Source organism: Pelophylax lessonae (genome assembly GCF_965119305.1).
Source record: "Pelophylax lessonae genome assembly, chromosome: 5".
Lineage (NCBI taxonomy): Eukaryota > Metazoa > Chordata > Amphibia > Anura > Ranidae > Pelophylax > Pelophylax lessonae.
In genome coordinates this window covers 505773707-505794107 of record NC_138772.1, presented here as the reverse complement: position 1 = coordinate 505794107, position 20401 = coordinate 505773707, and the positions used below count along the sequence as shown (strand labels likewise).

At 46.0% G+C, this 20401-nt stretch overlaps 1 protein-coding gene across 1 annotated transcript in view; it reads left to right on the top strand.

Moving 5' to 3' along the window:
- Window positions 1-20401, top strand: part of EIF3H (eukaryotic translation initiation factor 3 subunit H) — a 275031-nt gene that overhangs the window by 198826 nt on the left and 55804 nt on the right. Inside the window, exon 3 of the mRNA XM_082259568.1 lies at window positions 648-815. Within this exon, the coding sequence (XP_082115694.1) occupies window positions 648-815 (168 nt within the window). The remainder of the gene's footprint in view (window positions 1-647; window positions 816-20401) is intronic.

Below are 20401 nucleotides of genomic sequence, written 5' to 3'. Positions count from 1 at the left end.
CTAGGTAAGTATAAATCTGCAAAAAAAAAGTACATCACCTTTAAACTTAAAAAAAAAAAAAAAAAAAAAAAAAAGATTTTGCCTTTACTCGAACTGGAGGAATGGTACCAAAGAAGAGTAAGACTGTTTTTTGAAGAGATTATGGTGGTTGTGTAGAACTGCTAAAACAGTCTGGTCCAGTACTTAAAAAAAAAAAAAAAAAAAAAGAAATAAATAATCAAAGGAGGTAGCAATTAGTCTTGTGATGCAGAGCAACAGTATATCAAGGCTTCATAGAAAGGTGACCATAAGGTGGTCAGGTCAGTAAGAGCAGTGAGGAAAAAGTCACTTCTTGTATTAATCATGTTTGTTGGGTAAGATGTACCAGAAGGTGGTCTGCTGGCATTAGAAACTCTGTTGTAGGAAACGTTGAGTCCCCTATCTGAATGTATAACCTGTGAATACTGTAAAAATGTAGGCCTTATTTATGAGAGGATACACCTACATGTTACTGATGTTCACAATAATGGGCAAGTGTTTTGGAGCTCTAAATAAACACAGAAGTTCGTTTTTTGCGAATTGTCATTTTTGTGTTAGAAGTTTTTTTATTTAAATTTTAATCGTGCTATTGATTTGCTATAATTGCCTTCTTTTTTCTCCTAATTTAGTCCAGTATCAGATGGAGATGATGCGCAGCCTCCGTCACGTCAACATCGACCACCTCCATGTCGGCTGGTACCAATCCACCTACTATGGCACCTTCGTCAGCCGTGCCCTCCTAGATTCTCAGTTCAGTTACCAACATGCCATAGAGGAGTCGGTGGTCCTCATTTACGGTAAGGAGTCCTATTTTTCCTCCCTCGTATTGATATTCCGGTTTTCCATGATCTTTACTGTATTTGCCGTGTGGCCAGGCTCTTTATTTTCCCTAATCGGGGTGGGGGCAGGGGTTAAACGTCTGAAGGTAGCCTGGCAGTCCCTTTTAAGTAAATACCAACTGTACGTCTGCAGCAGGCCGAGCAGCAGCAAAGTCTAGACAGAGTTTCCTTCTCTCTGTTTATTTTTCTTGCTATCAGAGACCTGATGTGTACGCTCTGGAATGCTGGAGAGTGGCCGCTTCATTTTTATTCATCCGTCTTCTCTCCCTTGGTGAAGGCTGGTGGAACTAGACCAGATGTCTGACAAACCTCGATTACTAGAATGTCTGGCTCTGTGATACGTGACTGACCAATCATAACGCCATTTGCCAAGTCCCCCCCCCTTCTTCCAATCTCGCTCTCTTTCTCTCTTAATACCTCTGACAGGGGCTCACAAATACTGCTCTGTTTCTTCGAACAAACATTTTTTTCCCCTCTTTTTCTGCTGGTTTAATGGTGTTTCCTCAAGCTCTCCAGACCAGATGTTCTGCTCTGTATCAGAACCATAGGCAATTTAACAGCTTTATGGTTCCCCTGTCCCCCCCCCCTACTCTCTCTACACGCTCCCTTCGCCATATCTGTTGGTCCTGCCTATAATTTCCAGCTGAGCAGCGAATGCTGGGTCCTGTATCTGTCAGAAAAAGTACTAATGAACGCGATCAATCTTACTTGCTGCCCTCAAATTATTTCAGTATGTTAACAATTGGATTATGGTAAAGAACAAGTTGTTAGTGTTCTTAGATTGGCTGGAAAGATGACCTCACAGCCTGATAAATTTTCCACTCGTCTGTGTCTTCTGTCTTGGTTTTTTTGTCACCTTTTTGCTTGAACGGTTGACGCGTGCAGTTATGTTCTGCGAGGAAATGGGCACAACTGAAACGCAAAGCAGATCTTCTATTAACTTCACAAAGTATGAAAAATCTATTATATGATTATTTTGCATTTTATTGCAATGTTTAGGAAAACTTTTTTGTGACATTAACAGTTTTGTTAAAAGCTTTGTTAACTTTTATTAACCTATAAACGGGCTGTCCAAACTTTAAGCGGCTTTTATTTGTTCAGTCAGTGGAAGTCAAAGGATTAAAAAAAAAAAACATATTTGATAAAAAAACTTTCTAAGGACTTTTAAGATTTAGGTTTGAAATATCTTATTATAATAATAATCGGGTCCCGCTGCTGTCAGTCACAGCCAGTGAGGTGGGGGGCGGAGCTGAGCCAAACTCTGTTCTATGGGCGGAGAGACTCCGCTCAGGAACGAGCATACATGAGTGTCCCCACAGCAAGCAGCATGCTATGGGGGCACTCGGCAAGGGAGAGGGGCCAAGAGCAGCAGGGGACCCGAGAAGTGGATGATTGGGGTTGCTCTGTGCAAAACCACTGCACAGAGCAGGTAAGTATGACATGTTTGTTTTTTTTTTTTTTAATTAAAAAAATTTCCTTTACAATCACTTTAAGGGTAGATTTAGATGTTTGTCTAAATCTCCCTTGCCTCTGAAGCCTGATCTGTTTCTGGATTGCGCTCCAGAGCCTAACAAGTGGTGTTTGAAGCGATGTAATGCCTCTTAACTGTCTGTTTTAACCCCATTTTTTCCATCAATTGCATGTGATTGCGGGGTGTTAGTGGTGCTTCCCCATCAGCTTCCATGTTTTGAATTAAGCAAGCACACCACCCACCGATCGCTACATGTTATTTCAATTTGGTTGCGAAACATCGCAAACACAGCACGTAAACATCCTCCTCTGCTGTCTGTTGCAACTTAAGGGGGGGCAGTTGGCAGGCGGAAAAAATGCAGCTCAGCTGTGCATTTTTGCCCTCCCACCTCCAACTGCAAGTCGAAACGGGGTCTTACTGTTCTTACAATGCAAGTCTGATTTGGTTAACTTGCTGAAAATGATGCACTTCCTCTGTGGTTAATATTTTATATCAACAGTTGCTAAGCGGTTTGTAGATTATCCAATAGAAGCACGGTGTAATTTACCTGCCAAACGTTTGAATGAAAGTATATTCAAACCCAAGAATAAAGATTTTATGTATAGTAGCTTGATAAATAAAATTGGTGCGCTTTTCAAATAGTGCTTTACATTCAATTGATGACAAGTAAATAGTGATATAAATAACCAAACAATGGGTTAAAAGTATATACCAAAGGTGGTGCAAGTGACTTAGGCACATGGACCAAAGAAACTACTACATTTTGGTGTATAAATAAATATATACAAATATATTCCAACAGTCCAAAATACAGAGAGGATATATCCTCTTCAGTAGTGCTCAGGATGGTTGTGAATAATAGGTGGTGAAAAAGTCCAGAAAATGGTATATCAAAGAAAAACCGGAATATTCCTCCACCTAGCAAGTGCAATAAATATATTTCCTGTGTTACAGCATCAACACTTCACATAATGATCACCTCCAACCGTGCACGGACCACCAGTGCAAAAACAATAATGGCCTCTTCCCAGATGGGTGTAAAAAGTGGGCTTGAAAATCCCTAGTATAGGACTCTGGCACTGATCACTTCTCCAATGGGGATGGATGGCTTTCCACTCAAACCGTACAGGTATATATTCCACGATCAAATAGGTGTAAAAAGTGGGCTTGAAATTCCCTAGTATAGGACTTTGGCGCTGATCATTTCTCCTCCAATGGGGATGGATGGCTTTCCACTTAAACCGTACAGGTATATATTCCACGATATAAATAAAATAAATGGAGGCTCGCTGAAGTGATATATAAGCAATAGATCCTCTATGGAGATATGCTCAATTCAATAGAAGCCACTTCCTGGATTGATACCTCATGAAGATGAATGGACCGTATATGTGGATAAAAATAACAGGATCTAAGTGCTCACTGCTAATATCCTTTTATTAAAGTAGATGTAATTGCCACTCACATGTAAAAGCACAAATCAGGCTTGTGCGGACCGTGCATATGGAACAATATTGCCGAAGCTGGAGGGAGCCGTGCTGAGGGATCGCTGCCTCTCCATCCAAGTCTCCGCCCCCTATACGCGTGGCGTCTTACGCTTTCGCATCACGACTTCGTACAAGCCTGATTTGTGCTTTTACATGTCCGAGAAAGCAGCTTCCGCCCCCCCAAGAAAAAAAATTGCTTTAAGAGTAACTACTTTCCACCTTTTCCTCATCCCTGGCAGCTTCTATTTCAAATCGTATCCCAGATGAAAGGCAACTGATCAGTGGTCTATCTGTACACATACCTCTTCAAACATTGTCCTGGTTGCTGCAGCTAAAGGGAGCCAGTTACTGAGATTTTGTCAGCAGCTTAGATTAGAGCACTACTGGAGTGCAAGAGTGCAAAATAGATTAGCTTTATGAAAGGCTTTAATAGGTCTGTTTTAGGGGATTTATGTTGGCGCTAGGGCTGGGCGATATGGCTGAAACCTGTATCACGATATCAGCGTTTCATATTGGTCGATATCGATAATTATTGATATTTTTTATTAACCATTTAAAATAAGGACCCTAGGGTGAGAATGCAGGGCGGCGGGCATGGTGCAGGAGAATGCAGGGTGACTGGCATGGTGCAGGAGAATGCAAGGTGACTGGCATGGTGCAGGAGAATGCAGGGTGACTGGCATGGTGCAGGAGAATGCAGGGTGACTGGCATGGTGCAGGAGAATGCAGGGTGACTGGCATGGTGCAGGAGAATGCAGGGCACTGGCATGGTGCAGGAGAATGCAGGGCACTGGCATGGTGCAGGAGAATGCAGGGCACTGGCATGGTGCAGGAGAATGCAGGGCACTGGCATGGTGCAGGAGAATGCAGGGCACTGGCATGGTGCAGGAGAATGCAGGGCACTGGCATGGTGCAGGAGAATGCAGGGCACTGGCATGGTGCAGGAGAATGCAGGGCACTGGCATGGTACAAGAGGATCCGGGGTTGTGGGCATACTACAGGAGATGCAGTGCTGTGGGCATGGTACAGGTAGATCATGCCCGCAGCACTGCATCCCTTGTAGTGTGCCCGCAGCCCTGCATAATGGCAGGTAGTGAAGCTGTTTCACTTACCTGTTCCAGAGGCGCCTTCATTTTAAAAATGGCGCCGCCACGTCATTGCGCACGTGCCGCCACCGCTCGTGTAATTTCAGCTATTCCCGGCCTCTCCCGAGCGGCTGCGGCGCGTGCGCGGTGACGTGGCGGCGCCGGGCGGCGCCATTTTTAAAGCTTAAGCCCGTCGGAGCGGACTTTTCGTTTTATCGTACAAAGTCTTTTATTGCTATCGATCACGGGACTATCGCGATACATATCTGTATCGTTTTATCGCCCAGCCCTAGTTGGCGCTCTGTCATGTTTCTAAATATCAAAAGGGTGCCACAGCCATTAGAGGATTTTGGGCATCATCCAACCATCCTCTGCTGTTTTCCACAGAATGATTTTCTCTTTCATTCGACACGGACACATGGCTCCATAAATCATAACTAGTGGGTTATATTGCCTCCTCTAGGAGTAGGACTAGGCAGAACAAAAAACACGGCTACGCCCATGGGCCGTCCTCAGCTGATATACAACCCCCCCTCTCTGCTCTAGGTAATCATTTTTAATCTGTCTAGTCAGGAGTAAGGACCTAGGCTCCCGGCTGGGATCTCTGGTCCTAGCAATTTTCTCCTTCCTTACACCTTTTTTGTTTTCTGTCGGGAGATCTACAATCAACTGCCGGGCTGGGCGATTGGCTGGATAATCTAGATCCAGTGGTCCCCCCAGCCAGCGAGCGTGTGCAGAAAGCGGCTACGCACTAGGTCGGCCAGGACATAGCCTAAGGGTCAGAGGCTGGCCTGCCCGTTAAACGTCTCGCAGGCCATACGACCAGGCTTGGGTCTGAGTCGCAGAAATCCCTTGGCTCTTGGCCGACAGTTCCCCTACTTCGGTGGCGAGGAGTTCTGTCTGGAGCATTACCCACACCATGGAAAGGTAAGTACAGTCACCCCTCTCTCCTTTTGGTGGTTTTCTTTGAAGGGTGGACGCGGGTAATCTCCAGGGACGGTCGGACTTGCCTGCAGGTTCCCTCATCCCACCCTTTAACCCCTCACTGAGCTGGGCTTCCCCCACTCCCACTCCCATTACCCTCTGTCTGGACAGGACAAGAGAGTTTGGTGGGGGTCCCAGGGCAGAGAATGCAGCAAAGACCTCTGGGGTCCACCACCCGCTATCCCCACTCTGTAAGGGTCCTGGAATAGTGTGTGTCCCGCCCTGGTAGTCTGGAGGGGTCCCAGTGTAGGGGGTGCCAGTGTAGGAGACCCCTAGGTGCATGCCCTGCCGTTTGCAGTGTGGGTATAGTGCAGGGGGAGGTCCCAGTGCAGGGGACTGGTCCAGAGTGCACAGCAGAGTCTACGATAAACGTGTGTCCTACGTTCAGGGGGGGTCCCGTTGCAGAGGGTGCAGCATTGCAGAGTGTGCAGGAAAGATCCTGCCAGCATGCTTCAGTGTTTGTAGCTGATGATGGCCATTTTCCCTTAGTCTAGCTGGTCTCTGGTGACCCGGTTTTTGTAGTCGCATGATGTCACGGGGGCCATTTTCCCTTAGTCTGGGAGATGGTGGAGACAACTTTTTGGGATGCCGAAGCAGCTCCTCCTCCTTCCTGTGCCCGGGACATATGAACAGGGATAGCGTCCATGATGATGCTGGGTTCAAATTTTCGACGCGCCCCTAGTCGGTAGGGTGAGTCTTTGGGGTCCTGGTTATCTCTGTCAGGTACACCCTGAGCCTTGAGGGGATCCTTTAGTGGTGCCAAAAGATAGTTTTTGTACTGCAAGGTCTTCCTTTCCTTATGGAGCCTCAGGGTTACATCTCCCCCACTGACCCCCTCATAGAGGTGGCAGGTCCCTCAGAACCCCAGCTTCCTATGGTTACACTGACGGCGGTCCTGCAGTCCTTAGTGTCCTGGGTGGAAGGGACGTGTGGGCAAAGGCCCAGGGGAAAGCTTACCCCGCCTTCCCCTGCTCAGGCTGTCTCATCTGATTCTGAGCCTAATGCCGCCGTGGACGCGGCCAATTCCAGGGGGTTGAATATCACACCCCTAGATCCATCCTATAGGGAGGATGATTCCTCCATGGTCGCAGCAGCAAAATAAAAAGCGCTGGTAGACGCATTTATCACTGCATTACGTTAGACTTTAAAACTGGGGGATGCGGGTGATGTAGCCATGGATGTGGTGGTGTAGTTTGGGACGCACAAGTCGCATCGTACGCCAAAGGGATTTCCTTATGTGCCTTATTTTGACAGGTTTTCCTTGTAAGGAATGGGAACAATCAAAATCACCCTTTATGGTCCCCGAACGTTTTGCTGTACGTTACCCTTTTGAGGAGTCGCTTTTAAAAAAAGTGGGCTAGTCCACCAGTGGTGGACCCTCCTGTTTCCAGGTTGAATAAAGCAACCATAATTCCAGTAGAGGAATCCCCGTCCTTTAAAGACTTGGCTGACAAGAAAGTAGAGGCTATGGCACGCAGCATTTTACTTTGGCTGGTTCAGTATTGCAGGCAGTTTTTTCCTCAGCCCTGGTGTCTCAGACCCTAACTGAATGGGCCAAGCTTTTTTGCCAGAGCCTGGGGGGGGTGAGCAGATCCCCCCTACTTATGTTGATTTAGCAGACCAGTTGGTCCATGTGCTGCAGTTTATTTGTGTTGCAGCTTTGGATACAGCTCCTGTGCTGTCCAAACTTTGTTTCAGTGATGGTGATTAGGCGCGTGCTGTGGCTTAAGAATTGGTCCGCAGACCAAGCCTCTAAGAAAGCTCTCATTGATCTGCTCTTTCAAGGTGATTGCTTGTTTGGGGCTACCCTGGATGGCAATATTAAGGGTATTATGTGGGGGGGAGAGAACCTTCCTGCCACAGTTCAGAAAAGGGAAGGAGCCTCACCGCAGACAGGGGCCCTCCTTCTCAACCCATAGAAAATTATTTTGTGCTTCTGGGACAGAGAATAAGGGAAATAGATCTTTTAAATCTTCCCCCGGCAGGTTCCAAGCAACATTGGTCAGGTAAGTCTAGAGCTAGCTTCCCCGGACCAGCAGAGGTCACAGGGCCCTCTGATGGAAGCCGCAGGCGTCCAAGGGCCACGGTAAGGTCAGTATTATCCTCGGCTAAGGCTTCATCCGCAGTTCCTCGGCTCGCAGGGTATCACAGCTTGTGGCATTATCCTGTCACAGTCCCTATTTAGTGGCCATAGGGATAAAGTGGTTCCCTGTCCATCATTCCTGCCCAAAGTTGTCTCTGACTTGCATTTAAATGAGGACATTGTTTTGCCTTCCTTGTGTCTCAAGCCGGCCCACCCCAAGGAATTTGCTTTGCATACCTTGGATGTGGTTTGTGCAATTCAGGTGCATGTGGCAGCTTTCGGAGGCCAGACTCGCTTTTTGTGGTTTTGGACGAACCAAGAAAAGGGCTGGCCGCTTATTCGGCTACCATCTCCAAATGGATCAGACAGGCAGTGACTCAGGCCTATTCCATTAAAGGTCAGTTTTCACCTTTTTCCTGTCACGGCACATTCCAATTGGGTGCTGAGTGCTTCTTAGGCCTTCCATCATCAGACTTCAATATCGCAAGTTTGCAAGGCGGCAACTTGGCCGTCCGTGCATATCTTTACAAAATTCTATAAGGTAGATATTTTTGCATCTTCTGCCCGCAAAGTTTTGCAGGCTGCTGTTTATGACGGGCTGTTCCCTCTGAGGGGTATTTTTTCTTTAAATCTTTATTTTTGAGACGGGGCCCCTGTGACCCGGTTATGGCTTCGGTGTTCTGGTTAAGGGCTTTTATGTTTAGCCTTCGGTTATTTTCCCCACCCCTCATTATCCTTTTGGCACTGCTTTTGGATGTCCCACTAGTTATGATTTATGGAGCGCTGTGTCCGTTGATGACTGAAAGAGAAAATGGGATTTTTGTACTTACCGTAAAATCAATTTTTCTGAGTTTATCGGAGGGACACAGCACCCACCCCTCTAAGGAGTTTTGATACTTCTAATACTGCTTGCTACTAAATGAATTACCTAGAGCAGAGAGGGGGGGGGGGGTTATATACCAGCGGAGGATGGCCCATGGGTGTAGCCAGGTGTTTTTTTTTTTTCTGCCTAGTCCTACTCCTGGAGGAGGCAACATAACCCAGTAGTTATGATTTATGGAGTGCCGTGTCCGTCGAGCTCAAGGAAATTGATTTTACGGTAAATACAAAAATCCAATTTTTTTTATATTTTCTATCACAATTTCCCATCTGAGATCTTTGAGCCAGTGATGTCTGCTGCTGTTCATAGATGTGAGACTGTTGCACAATCACAACAGGCAAAAACCATTTTGCGTGTGTAACAAACCTTTCATGGGAGAAATATAAGAGCTTACCACTACTGATGCCCTTCTTAAGTCATAGCTGCTTCAGTTATGCTGATTAGAAGTTCTGATCTGATTTGCATTTTTGGTTTGTGTCTCAGAATGTAATGATTCCAGACATACCCTAGAGATCAGCAGTGATGGGCTGCAAATCTTTCTCATAACAGGTGTCCTCTAAAGCAGGGGATCTCCAAACTACGGCCCTCTAGCTGTTGTGGAACTACACGTCCAATGAGGAATTGTAAAATTGACGTTCATAGACCTGACATGATGGGAATTTAAGTCCCTGAACAACTGGAGGGCCATAGTTTGCAGACCCCTGCTCTAAAGCCATCTTAAAACTGCTTTCCAAAAGCTTGCGTAGCTTCAAGATGGTTGAACACAACTTAGCATTGCCAGAAGTGGACACATTTTTGCAGAATGCAGGAGCCAGTTCAGTATTCGCAAATCCTTTTTATAGAAACAATGGTGGAGATTTCCCTTCACGTCCTGCTCTTCAGACACAACAGGAAGTGAGAAGAAATATCTCGAAAGGGGCAAACAAAACCCTTTTATTATGTGCCCCATTGGAAGATTTCTCTAATATTCCTGTCCTGGTGACAACTTAATTTTGGATTTTCTTTACTTTCTGACCCAGTGACAATGGCCTCCAGGACAAATATGGTGAATCTTTGGATCAGTGTAACAAATCAGGAAAACAACTTAGAGCTTATTCACACAGGGGTGACACGACTTGCCGGGGCGACCTGTGAAGTCAATGCAAGTTGCCCCAAAGTAGTACAGGACCCTTTTTCTAAGTCGGAGCGACTTGTGTCGCTCCTATTAGAACGGGTCCTGTGCTAATCAATGGCAGGCGACCCACCGCGACTTGTCAGGCGACCAAGTCGCCTGTCAAGTCGCGCTAGTGTGAATGGGGACTTAGCCACCCTTTCCCACTATGACCAACTAAAAAAAAAAACAAATTTGGGCATTAGATACATTTCAGTGTTAAAGTGATACTAAACACACACTGTTTAATTTGCATTATTCCTTTTCTTTCTGTATATGGATGATGGCTTTGTCATTTTTATAATAATAATAAAAAATAAATAAAAGTACCTTTTTTCCTAGTCTATATACAGCTGTCACATGACCCAGATTTTTCCCAGCCTGTCTGCAGGGAAACCTTAGGCGTCTAGTCTTCTGCTGTTGGTCAAAAGTTCAAAATAAAAGAAACAGTCATTGGAATACAGAGTAAAAATAATTATCAATCAATAAACTTTTTTTGCAACATGGTGTGGGCAGATTTCTACCAGTCACAGGCTGTGTGGCACCCCTCCAGGCTCTGTCTTTGAATACGAGGGAGGTGAAGCCTCCAATAATCTGCATGTTATATCCCACCCCCATTGTTAGCTGGTTAGTGGGCATGGGGGAGGAGGGAGGGGACGGGCTGTCATTCACCTCTGTGTATATGCCTGCATGTGTGACTATAGTAACATGAGCTGCTCACATGTGATGAGGAGGAAATGCTCAGCATAGAAACTCACTGACAAGCATGTGCAGAGTTGCCACCACAGCTGCAAAATCCCTATCTGAATTGGGGACATGAGCAGCAGGATCAACAATGTTTTTTTTTTTTTTTTTTACATAGCACAGAAAATGAATGGTCACCATTTAATACAGCATTTATTGATAGTTTTTTTTATGATATGGGTTAAGTGACACTTTAAGGAGACAATGACAAGCAACAAAGGAGCTTGGGATAAAGTAAAGGCTTGATAGAGAGTCCAACTACACGTGTAAACGGTGTTCGCACCACAAGTGAGGTATCGCCACAAACGTTAGAACAAGAGCAATAATTCTAGTGCTAGACCGCCTCTGTATCTCTAAACAGGTTACCTGTAAAGGAGTTTAAATTGTCACCTATGGAGATTTTTAAGTACAGTAGTTTGTTGTTGTTCCACGAGCGTGCATCATTTTAAAGTGTGACCTGTCCGGTACCTACTCGGCACAACATCTTTCGAATTCTACCAAAAAATGTGGGTGTATATTGTTTTGTTTTTTAAAATTTTATTTTTTCCCCAAAAAAAATTGCGTTTGAAAAACCAATTTGCAAATACCGTGTGACATACAAAAAATTGCAACAATTGCCATTTTATTACCATAGGTCTCTGTTTAAAAAAAAAAGTATATTTTGGGGTTAATAAGTAATTTTTTAGCAAAAAAATACAGATTTAAACTTGTAAACAATGTCAGGAAAGGCCTGGTTTTCAAGTGGTTAAGTATTCAGACCCTTTACTTGTTGAAGCACCTCTGGCAGCAGTTACAACCTCGAGTCTGGGTATGACGCTACCAGCTTTGCACACCTGGATTGGGGGATTTTTGTGCCACTCTTCTCAAATCCTCAGTCAGGTTGAATGGGGACCTTTTAGTTTGGACATCTATTTTCAGGTCTCTCCAGAGATGTTTAATAGTGTTCAAGTCCATCTAGGCTTTTCACAGAGTTGTACCTAAGCCAATCTTGTTTTGTATTGGCTGTGTGCTTAGGATTGTTATGTTGGGAAGATGAATCTTCGGCCCAGTCTGAGGTCCTGAGCACTGTGGAACAGGTTTTTATTGAGGATGTCTCTGTACTTTGCTCCATTCAGCTTTCTCTCAGCCCTGACCAGTATCCCGCCACTGATGTTGAAATAACACCCCCCTAAAGCATGCTTCTGCCACCACCACCATGCTTCTGTTGGGATCGTTTTGGGCAGGTGATGAGCGGTGCCTGGTTTCCTCCTGACATAAAGCTTAGAATTGAGACCAAACTGTTCAATATTGGTTTCATCATTTTTAGAGAATCTCGTTTTTCAGTCTGGGAGTCCAATTTGGTGCTTCCATCTTACCACTCTGCCATGAAGCCCAAATCGGTGGAGGGCTGCAGTGATAGTGGTCTTTCTGGAACTTTGTCCCCATATCCATATACGATTTCTGGAGCTCAGTCAGAGTGACCATTGGGTTCCTTGACTCCTCTTAAGGCCCATCTCCCCCAAATGCTCAGTTTGGCAGATGACCAGTACTTAAAAGCGGAGTTCCGGCCTCTGAAACTATTTTTCAATAAAAAAATACCCCCGGGACAGTCAGGGCTAGTACATTTCATAATGGATAGCCTCTGAACTGTCCCAGGTTGCACTTACCGTTTAGAAGAAATACTTACCTTGAAAATGTCTTGTCCAGCGCTGCCATCTCAGGTGTGGGCAGCTGAAGCAAGCGCGTCCTCTTCCATGTCCTCTTCGGTCCCACAATGCCCTGCGCCGGCCCCACTCGTCACTTCCAGGGCAGGCGCATCATCCTTGCACAGCTTCTGGGCATGCCCAGAAGCAGTTTAGCAGGGAATGATGCGCCTGCACCGGAACTGACGAGCGGGGCCGGTGCAGGCGCATTGATTCATAGGAGCAATGGCATTCGGCTCCCAGGAATCAATGCAAGCAGGAAGTGACGACGTGGGCAGCGGCCGCAGAGGGAGGAAGTGAAAGAAAGGTAAGTATATTTTCTTCAATAACAAGGTAAGTAAAGAAAAAAAATCGTCGTCATCCATTTCTTTTTCAAGTGAATGCTAGCCAGCGGGTTGCCCAAAGTCATTTTTGAGGCCAGAACTCCGCTTTAAGAGTCTTGGTTGTGTCAAACTTCTTCTATTTGAGAGTGTTGGAGGCCACTGTGCTCTGGGGAACCTACAGTGCAACAGAAATTTTTTGCAGCTTTTCCCAGATCTGTGCCTTACAATAATTCTGTCTCTATGCTCTGCATGCAGTTTGTTTTGACCTCATCATGGCTTTTGCTCTGATAAAGTATGCATTGTCAGCTGTGAGGCCTTTTATAGAGGGATGTGTGCCTTACCAAATCTTGTCCAACCAATTTATTTTACCACAAGTTGACTCCATTTAAGGTGTAGAAACATCTCCGCAATGATCAAGAGCTAAATTTAAATAATTGTTGGAAAGGGTCTGAATACTTATGCCAATGCAATATTTCAGTTTTTCCTTTTTAATACATTTGCAAACATTTCTAAAGTTCTGATTTGTCATGGGGTACTGAGTGTAGATTGAGAAAAAAATAAATAATTTTAACCGCCCCATAGCAGATTTACTGTTATAGGTCGGCCGTGCTGTGCAGAATCGCGTATATATGTGATTCGGCTCTTCCGGGTTTTGGGTGCAGGTGCACTTTGCCGGCGGCTCGCTCCTTCTGTGATTTTACACAGTGGGAGCTGATCAGCGAGTCCCGCAGACCCAATGTCCTCTGGCACCAGCTGATCGATACACTGATCGAATGCCATTCTGACTATGTAAACAAGGCAGATTGTCAGTACAGACAAGACATGGATCCTGTGTTTCTGTAAAGCTGAAACACTGATCCATGTCTTCCACTAGTAGAAGCACCTCCCCCACACTAGTAAGGTCAGGCACACAGTTAACCCTTTGATCCCACCTGATAACCCCTTCCCTGCCAGTCTCGTTAGTACAGTACAGTGATCACTGTATTTGTGTCACTGGTCCCCATAAAAGTGTCAGGTGTCCGATTTGTATGCTGCAACGTCGCAGTCCCACTATAAGTTGCTGATCGCCACCATTACTAGTAAAAAATAAATAAAAATATCCCATGGCTTGTAGACGCTATAGCTTTTGCGCAAACCAATATACGCTTATTTCGTTTTTTTATTTTTTTTTATTTTACCAAAAATATGTAGAAGAATACACATTGGCCTAAAGTAATGAATTCATTTGATTTTTTTTTTTATATTTCTTTTATTGGATGTGTTTTAGATCAGAGAATAAAACAAATATATATATTTATTTTTTTCAAAATTGTCGGTCGTTTTTTGTTTCTAGCGCAAAAAATAAACGCAGAGGTGATCAAATACCACCAAAAGAAAGCTGTATTTTGTGGAGAAAAGTGGGACATAAATTTAATTTGGGTACAGTGTCGCACAATTGTCAGTTAAAACAACAGTGCCGTATGGCAAAAAATGACCTGCTCAGGAAGGGGGGTAAATCTTCTGGAGATCAGGTGGTTAAACAACTGCATTATCAGGCTGCAACATAACAAAATTGGAAAAAATTTAATGCACGGTGTGTTTTTATATATTTTTTTTTAAACCCTTAGTGGTTAATATCTTTTTGGATTTCTTTTTATAAACCCATCACTGTTTGAAATGGGTGAGAGGTTTTCCTTGTGGTCTTGTTGGGCAATCTAATGAACAAGCCCAGATAATATAAAGATCCTGGTTGCTAATGGTGATAGTATATATTTTTTTGCCTGTTCTGTTGCATAAACCTCTAGTCACATTAATAGACCGTGCAACCAGAATATCTAATGTAGTTCTTTGTTGCATGCAGGTGCCGGCTTCACAGTCATGAAATACATTTTATTTATTCATTCTTATGCAAGGTCATCACCCCTAAACGATCGGGCTGTTTCACAAAGCACCACGCACCGTAAATATCCAGCCGCAAAGCAAGAGTGCAGCTTGTAAAAGCAAACTGGCCGGTACATATAAATGCAGCGCCTGTCTGCTCCCTCACCCCTGACCAGCTATCTGTGCCTGCGGACATGAGACACACGTTGTTTGTTTGCAGGGATCTGTATCTGTGTGAACTAGAAAGAAAGCTCAGTGGCCATTGTATTGCTGATTTGAGATGCACCGGAGGCACGCTGTGTGCTGGCGAACTTTGTAGTCTGCATGCTAATAAGCCAAGCATTGATATTGTACTCATTTTTCAGCACGCCCTCTCTCCCTCTACTCATCGCCAGTGGAAACTGCAGACACTAGAAAATGGATGAACTAATTGTTTTTTTTTTTTTTTTAATACTTTGTTTTATTTTATTATTGCACAGAGACAGTTTTAGGCACCTATGATTTATGTTCGAGATGTAGTACATGAAAGGGTGGTTGTTAGATGTTTGGCTAACTAGTTAAGTAGGAAATCCATCCTTATGTTGTAGTAGTGGTAAAGTGGTTTTTACCTTAAGTATTCTATGCACTAAAGTGGTTCTAAAGGCTGAAGACATTTTTTTTTTTTGCACTCTCTGTATTAAGGTCAAAAGAAAAAAAAAAACTTGGGTGCCCCCCCCCCCCCACACACACACATACCTGAACACAATTTTTATCCCCCCCACACATACCTGAACACAATTTTGATACCCCCAACACACACACACACACACACACACACACACCTGAACACAATCTTGGTCCAGCAATGTGCATGAGAGCAGCATCTCTCTCAGCTCTCTTACTCCTAGTAGGCTCAGAGAGACTATTCATTTTTTTTTTTTTTTTTTGATTAATTGAGTTGATAATTTTTTAAGGTAAAAGGTTCTCTCATGCTCCAGGGCTGTCCCGGATGCAGCACCACTCTCCCCTCTTCCTGGTGACACAAGCAGCAGCGGGTGCCATAGGCTCCTGCTGGTGTCCTCAAACTCCAATGAGGCGTGAGGCAGGGCTTACCAGCACTGTGCGTGTCTATTGATGCACACAGTCTGGATCAGGAGCATGTCTGTACGGGTGCCCCTTGAGTACCATGCTTGCTGAGGGGTCACCCAGGGGAGAGGAGAAGCTGACAGTGCCAGCAGGGCATTGCTGAAGAGGAGGTAAAGCACTGCTCTGTGTATGATTTTAAAGGTGTATGTAGATTTTGAGTAAAGCCACTTACACATGGGCCGAACGTCAGGAGACATTGGCTGGCTAAAAAAAAAAAAAAAAAAATGAAAAAGCAGCTGACATTCAGCCCTGTGTGTGTGCCTCCCTGTCCAACAGAAGCCGGTCCTTTGGCCAGATTCTAACGGATGAGCATGCTAGAAAGTCAGCAGCCGACCGACTCCCAATCAGGGCTTTCAGCCAATGGGGAAGAGCGCTGATCGTAGTGCCTCCCCCCTGTCAGAACACAACAGCTCAGCAGGGGAGATCGCTTTACTAGCCTCACATAGTACAGCGGCTCTTAGTGTGTACCAGGCTTAAGTGGGAGGAAGGAGAAGCTCTAATTTCTCTAGCGCTCATTGACAGACGTAGTCCTCGGTGATACACCACCTTCGGGTTATGTTGCCTCCACAGGAGCAGGACTAGACAGGAAATTAAAAAGCTCTGGCCACACCCCAGGGGCAGTCCCAGAGGGTATATCCTCTCTCTCTCTGCCTCAGCAAATCAGTTATTTTCTGTCTAGTTAGGAGTAAGGACCTAGATACCTTGCTGGGATCTTAGGTCCTGGCAAGAATTTTTTCTTAAAGGATTTTTTTAGACAGCTTTTTTTCTCCAGTGTTCCTGTGAGATCTTCAAGCAAGAAAGCTGAACTGGGCGACGGGCTGGATGTTGAGATCCGGTGGTCACCCCAGTTCAGCCTACGAGTGCGTGCAGGCCATAGCTCCGCGCTGGGTCGGCCGCGACAAAGTCCCATTAAAGGACTGTCCACGCGAGTTAAACGTCTCGCTGAAACGCCAAAGACCATGAGTCACGGCGTCCGTATCGGTCGACAGCCCTCCCGCCCCGGTGGAGAGGGGTACTGTCAGGAGTTGGTGCCCGCCTGTTTCCGGTATGGTGAGTAGTATGTTCCCCCTTTCCCCCTGACGGGTTTTGTGGTGAACGCGGGCCCCTCTCTGTATGGTAAGATAGAGTCCCTTTCTATCCTACAACATGACACAGATCCTCCTACTTTGAGTGTGATTTTATGTGTGCAAAAAGCCAGGAGGCTTGGTTTGGGAGCTAACGATCTAATTGTATACATGTTTTAAAGATGTAATCTGTGGCATTCTGGGAATCTTATGGGTTAAGAATAAGCTACCTACCAGTCAGAAGCCACGGACATGTAGACTGCCTTCCTAATCAGATCTCCAGCTATTAGCAGGCCTCCCGAACGGCCATGCGGTCCGCCAGGGCCGGTACCGCCAACCACGCCATATCCCCATGCAGAAAGAGTGTTGTGTGCCCTGCAGCACACCGCTATTCAGTACGGGCCGCCGCCATTTTTTTTGCTGGATCGCACGAGCCGCCATTTTGGCGTAGCCTCGTGTCTCCAGCATGGGGGCGGCCATGTTTGAGGTGATCCAAACACCTCGTGGAGCTTGGGGGAGGCGCCGGAAGGCGTACAGAGGGGCGGAGCCGCCTCCTTTTTTCCTGGGCAGCCAGCCAAAAGACTTTCTGTTTGTCAAGACAGCGCTGTAACCTGCTGCAGTTAAACTCTGAGCATCAAGTGGTGAGCCTGGGGGTCTATCTCTCTCTCTCTCTCGATCGATAGGGATCCCTAGCAGGTAACACTAAGGGGCTTTTGTGGCGCTGGGGGTCGGAAAAAAAAAAAAAGTTTTATTTTTGAATTATATTATCCAGGAAGTAACTGGAATTATCATGGACCCTGCCACACATATTCCCCCACCTGTTTCCCTCGAGGGGGCCACGGGACCCGCCGGTGCACAGAGTATAGAGTCATTTACAGCAATTTTGGAGTCTATGGTGGCTCGGGTGGAGGCGGCCTGTCAGGGACGGGGGTCAAGGAAGCGACCCCCGCCTACCCCTATACCATCTGACACCTCTGACTCAGATTCAGAGGTGGTCACGGCAATTGCAGGTTCCTCTGCAAGGGCTGTTATCCCAGGTAAAGCCCCCTCAGACAGTGAGGAGGACGCTTCTTCTCCTGCTATTATTCAGGAAGAAGCATTGGTGGACGCACTAGTTGTGGCAGTGCAGGAAACCTTAAAACTTGAGGCTTTACCGGCAGAGGCAACTGAAACAGAGATTCCTTTTGGTACTAATAAGCCCATCAAGACGATGAAGGCTTTTCCTGTACCTAAATGTTTCGGTAATCAGATTAAAGGAGAATGGGAGCATTCTAAACGTACCTTTACTATTTCCAAGCGTATTGCTAGACGCTATCCGTTTGAGGAATCCATCATTAAGAAATGGACGGTACCACCAGTCGTGGATCCGCCTATTTCCAGGCTGAATAAAGCCACGGTTATTCCAGTGGAGGACACTTCGTCCTTTAAGGATCCGGTGGATCGAAAGATGGAAGCAGAGTCCCGCACCATCTTCTCTCTGATAGGGTCAGCTTTTAGACCAGTAATTGTTATTGGTCTAGTTTCCCAGACACTTACGGAATGGGCGAAAATGGTACGCCAAGAACTTAGGGGAAAAGATATTCCCCAGGAGACATCTGATTTGATGGAACAGATTATACAAGGGCTACAGTTTATCTGTGACGCAGCCTTGGACATTACTCCCTTATTAGGGCATGCATCTAAGTCAGCGGTGATCCTCAGACGTGTGCTGTGGTTAAAATGCTGGTCAGCTGACCTAGGTTCCAAAAAGACCTTGACTAATCTCCCTTTTCAGGGGAATCGTCTATTTGGGGCCAACCTAGATGAAATCATTAAGGATGCCACTGGGGGCAAGAGCACTTTTTTGCCACAGGCTGCTAAAGCTAAGGGACCTCGCAACAAGCGAGGACCTTTCTTTACCGCCCATAAAGGGCGCCCGGCTGGTACTAGCGGGAAAGGCAAGACTCCTCCAGGAGGGTTCAAGAAGGGGACCAACCCAGCCAAACCCGAAGCAAAGGAGTACACAGCCTGAAGGTGCGCCCCCACCCGGTTTCAGGGTGGGGGGACGTTTTCACCGGTATTCAGGACATTAGATCGAGCATCAACCACTACTACCGGTGCGATTCTTCCCTTCCAACATTTAAGTACTACAGGAAGCGGTAGTTACCGTTCCCTGAATAGATCTTTTCCTTTACCTTTTCCCAAGATTAGTCCCGATACCTCACAGGAATCGGATCTGGTTGACCAGATAGGCCAAGTAGCCTCTAGTCGGGTGACTTCGGTCCCTGAGGTTCAACCAGAAAAGATCACCTTTCCTGATAACTATCAGGTATCTGATAAATGTGTGGGAACAGAAAACGACCAGACTTTCTCGGATGGTCGGGGCCAGATACCTCTAGGGACGCCTGGTTCAGATTCAATCAGCGCCAGTGGTCCTAGAAATTCTAGGCTGGCCTCCTCAAGCCGGCCTGGCCGACTTGGACATGTTAGTCGTACACGTTCCGTGGGAACTTCGTCTCAGGGAGTGTCTGTGGTCTCAAGGACCAATTTACCATCATGCTTTACAGTCGCTGGGTTTAATGGCCTGGCCATTGAGACCCAAGTACTGAAGGACAGAGGTTTGTCAGCTTCAGTCATTCCTACCCTTATTAAAGCAAGGAAAGCGACTTCCAGCAAAGTCTATCATCACACATGGAAAATTTATATTGCGTGGTGCGAATCTTTAGGATTTCCTCCACGTACCTATTCGGTGTCTCGAATATTGGCCTTTTTGCAACAAGGGGTTGAGCAGAAGCTAGCCTTGAGCACCATCAAGGGTCAAGTTTCAGCATTAGCAATCTTCTTTCAGAAGCCTTTAGCTACCAAATCCTTGGTGCGGAATTTCATCCAAGGGGTGCGGCACCTGGCTCCTCCAGTCCGCGCGCCCTTACCGCCTTGGGATCTTAATTTGGTTTTGTCGGTTCTACAGAAACCTCCCTTTGTAAACATCAGGGAGATTCCCTTGCTTACTTTATCCCAGAAGGTGGCCTTCTTGGTGGCTATTACTTCTGCTCGCAGGGTGTCAGAACTGACTGCATTATCATGCCAGTCACCATACCTAGTGATTCATAGGGATAAGGTAGTACTTCATCCTAAGCCATCTTTTCTTCCCAAGGTGGTTTCAGATTTTCATCTGAATGAAGATATTGTACTACCTTCCTTGTGTCCTCAGCCCAAGCATCATCGGGAACATGCGTTGCATTCCTTAGATGTGGTTCGGGCAATCAGGGTATACCTGAAAGCTACGGAATCATTCCGTAAGACGGATTCACTTTTTGTGATCACGGATGGCCCCAGAAAGGGTTTGCCTGCATCTGCCGCGACCATTGCCAAATGGATTAGACAAACGGTGGTACAGGCTTATTCTATTAAGGGTCAGAGTCCTCCGTTCCCTGTTAGGGCGCACTCCACTCGAGCGCTCAGTACTTCCTGGGCCTTTCGCCATCAGGCGTCAGTGGTCCAGGTATGTAAGGCGGCCACCTGGTCGTCGGTACATACCTTTACAAAGTTCTATAAAATTGATGTGACGGCATCGGCGGATGCCTCATTTGGCCGCAAGGTTTTGCAGGCCGCAATTTGAGGAGACCG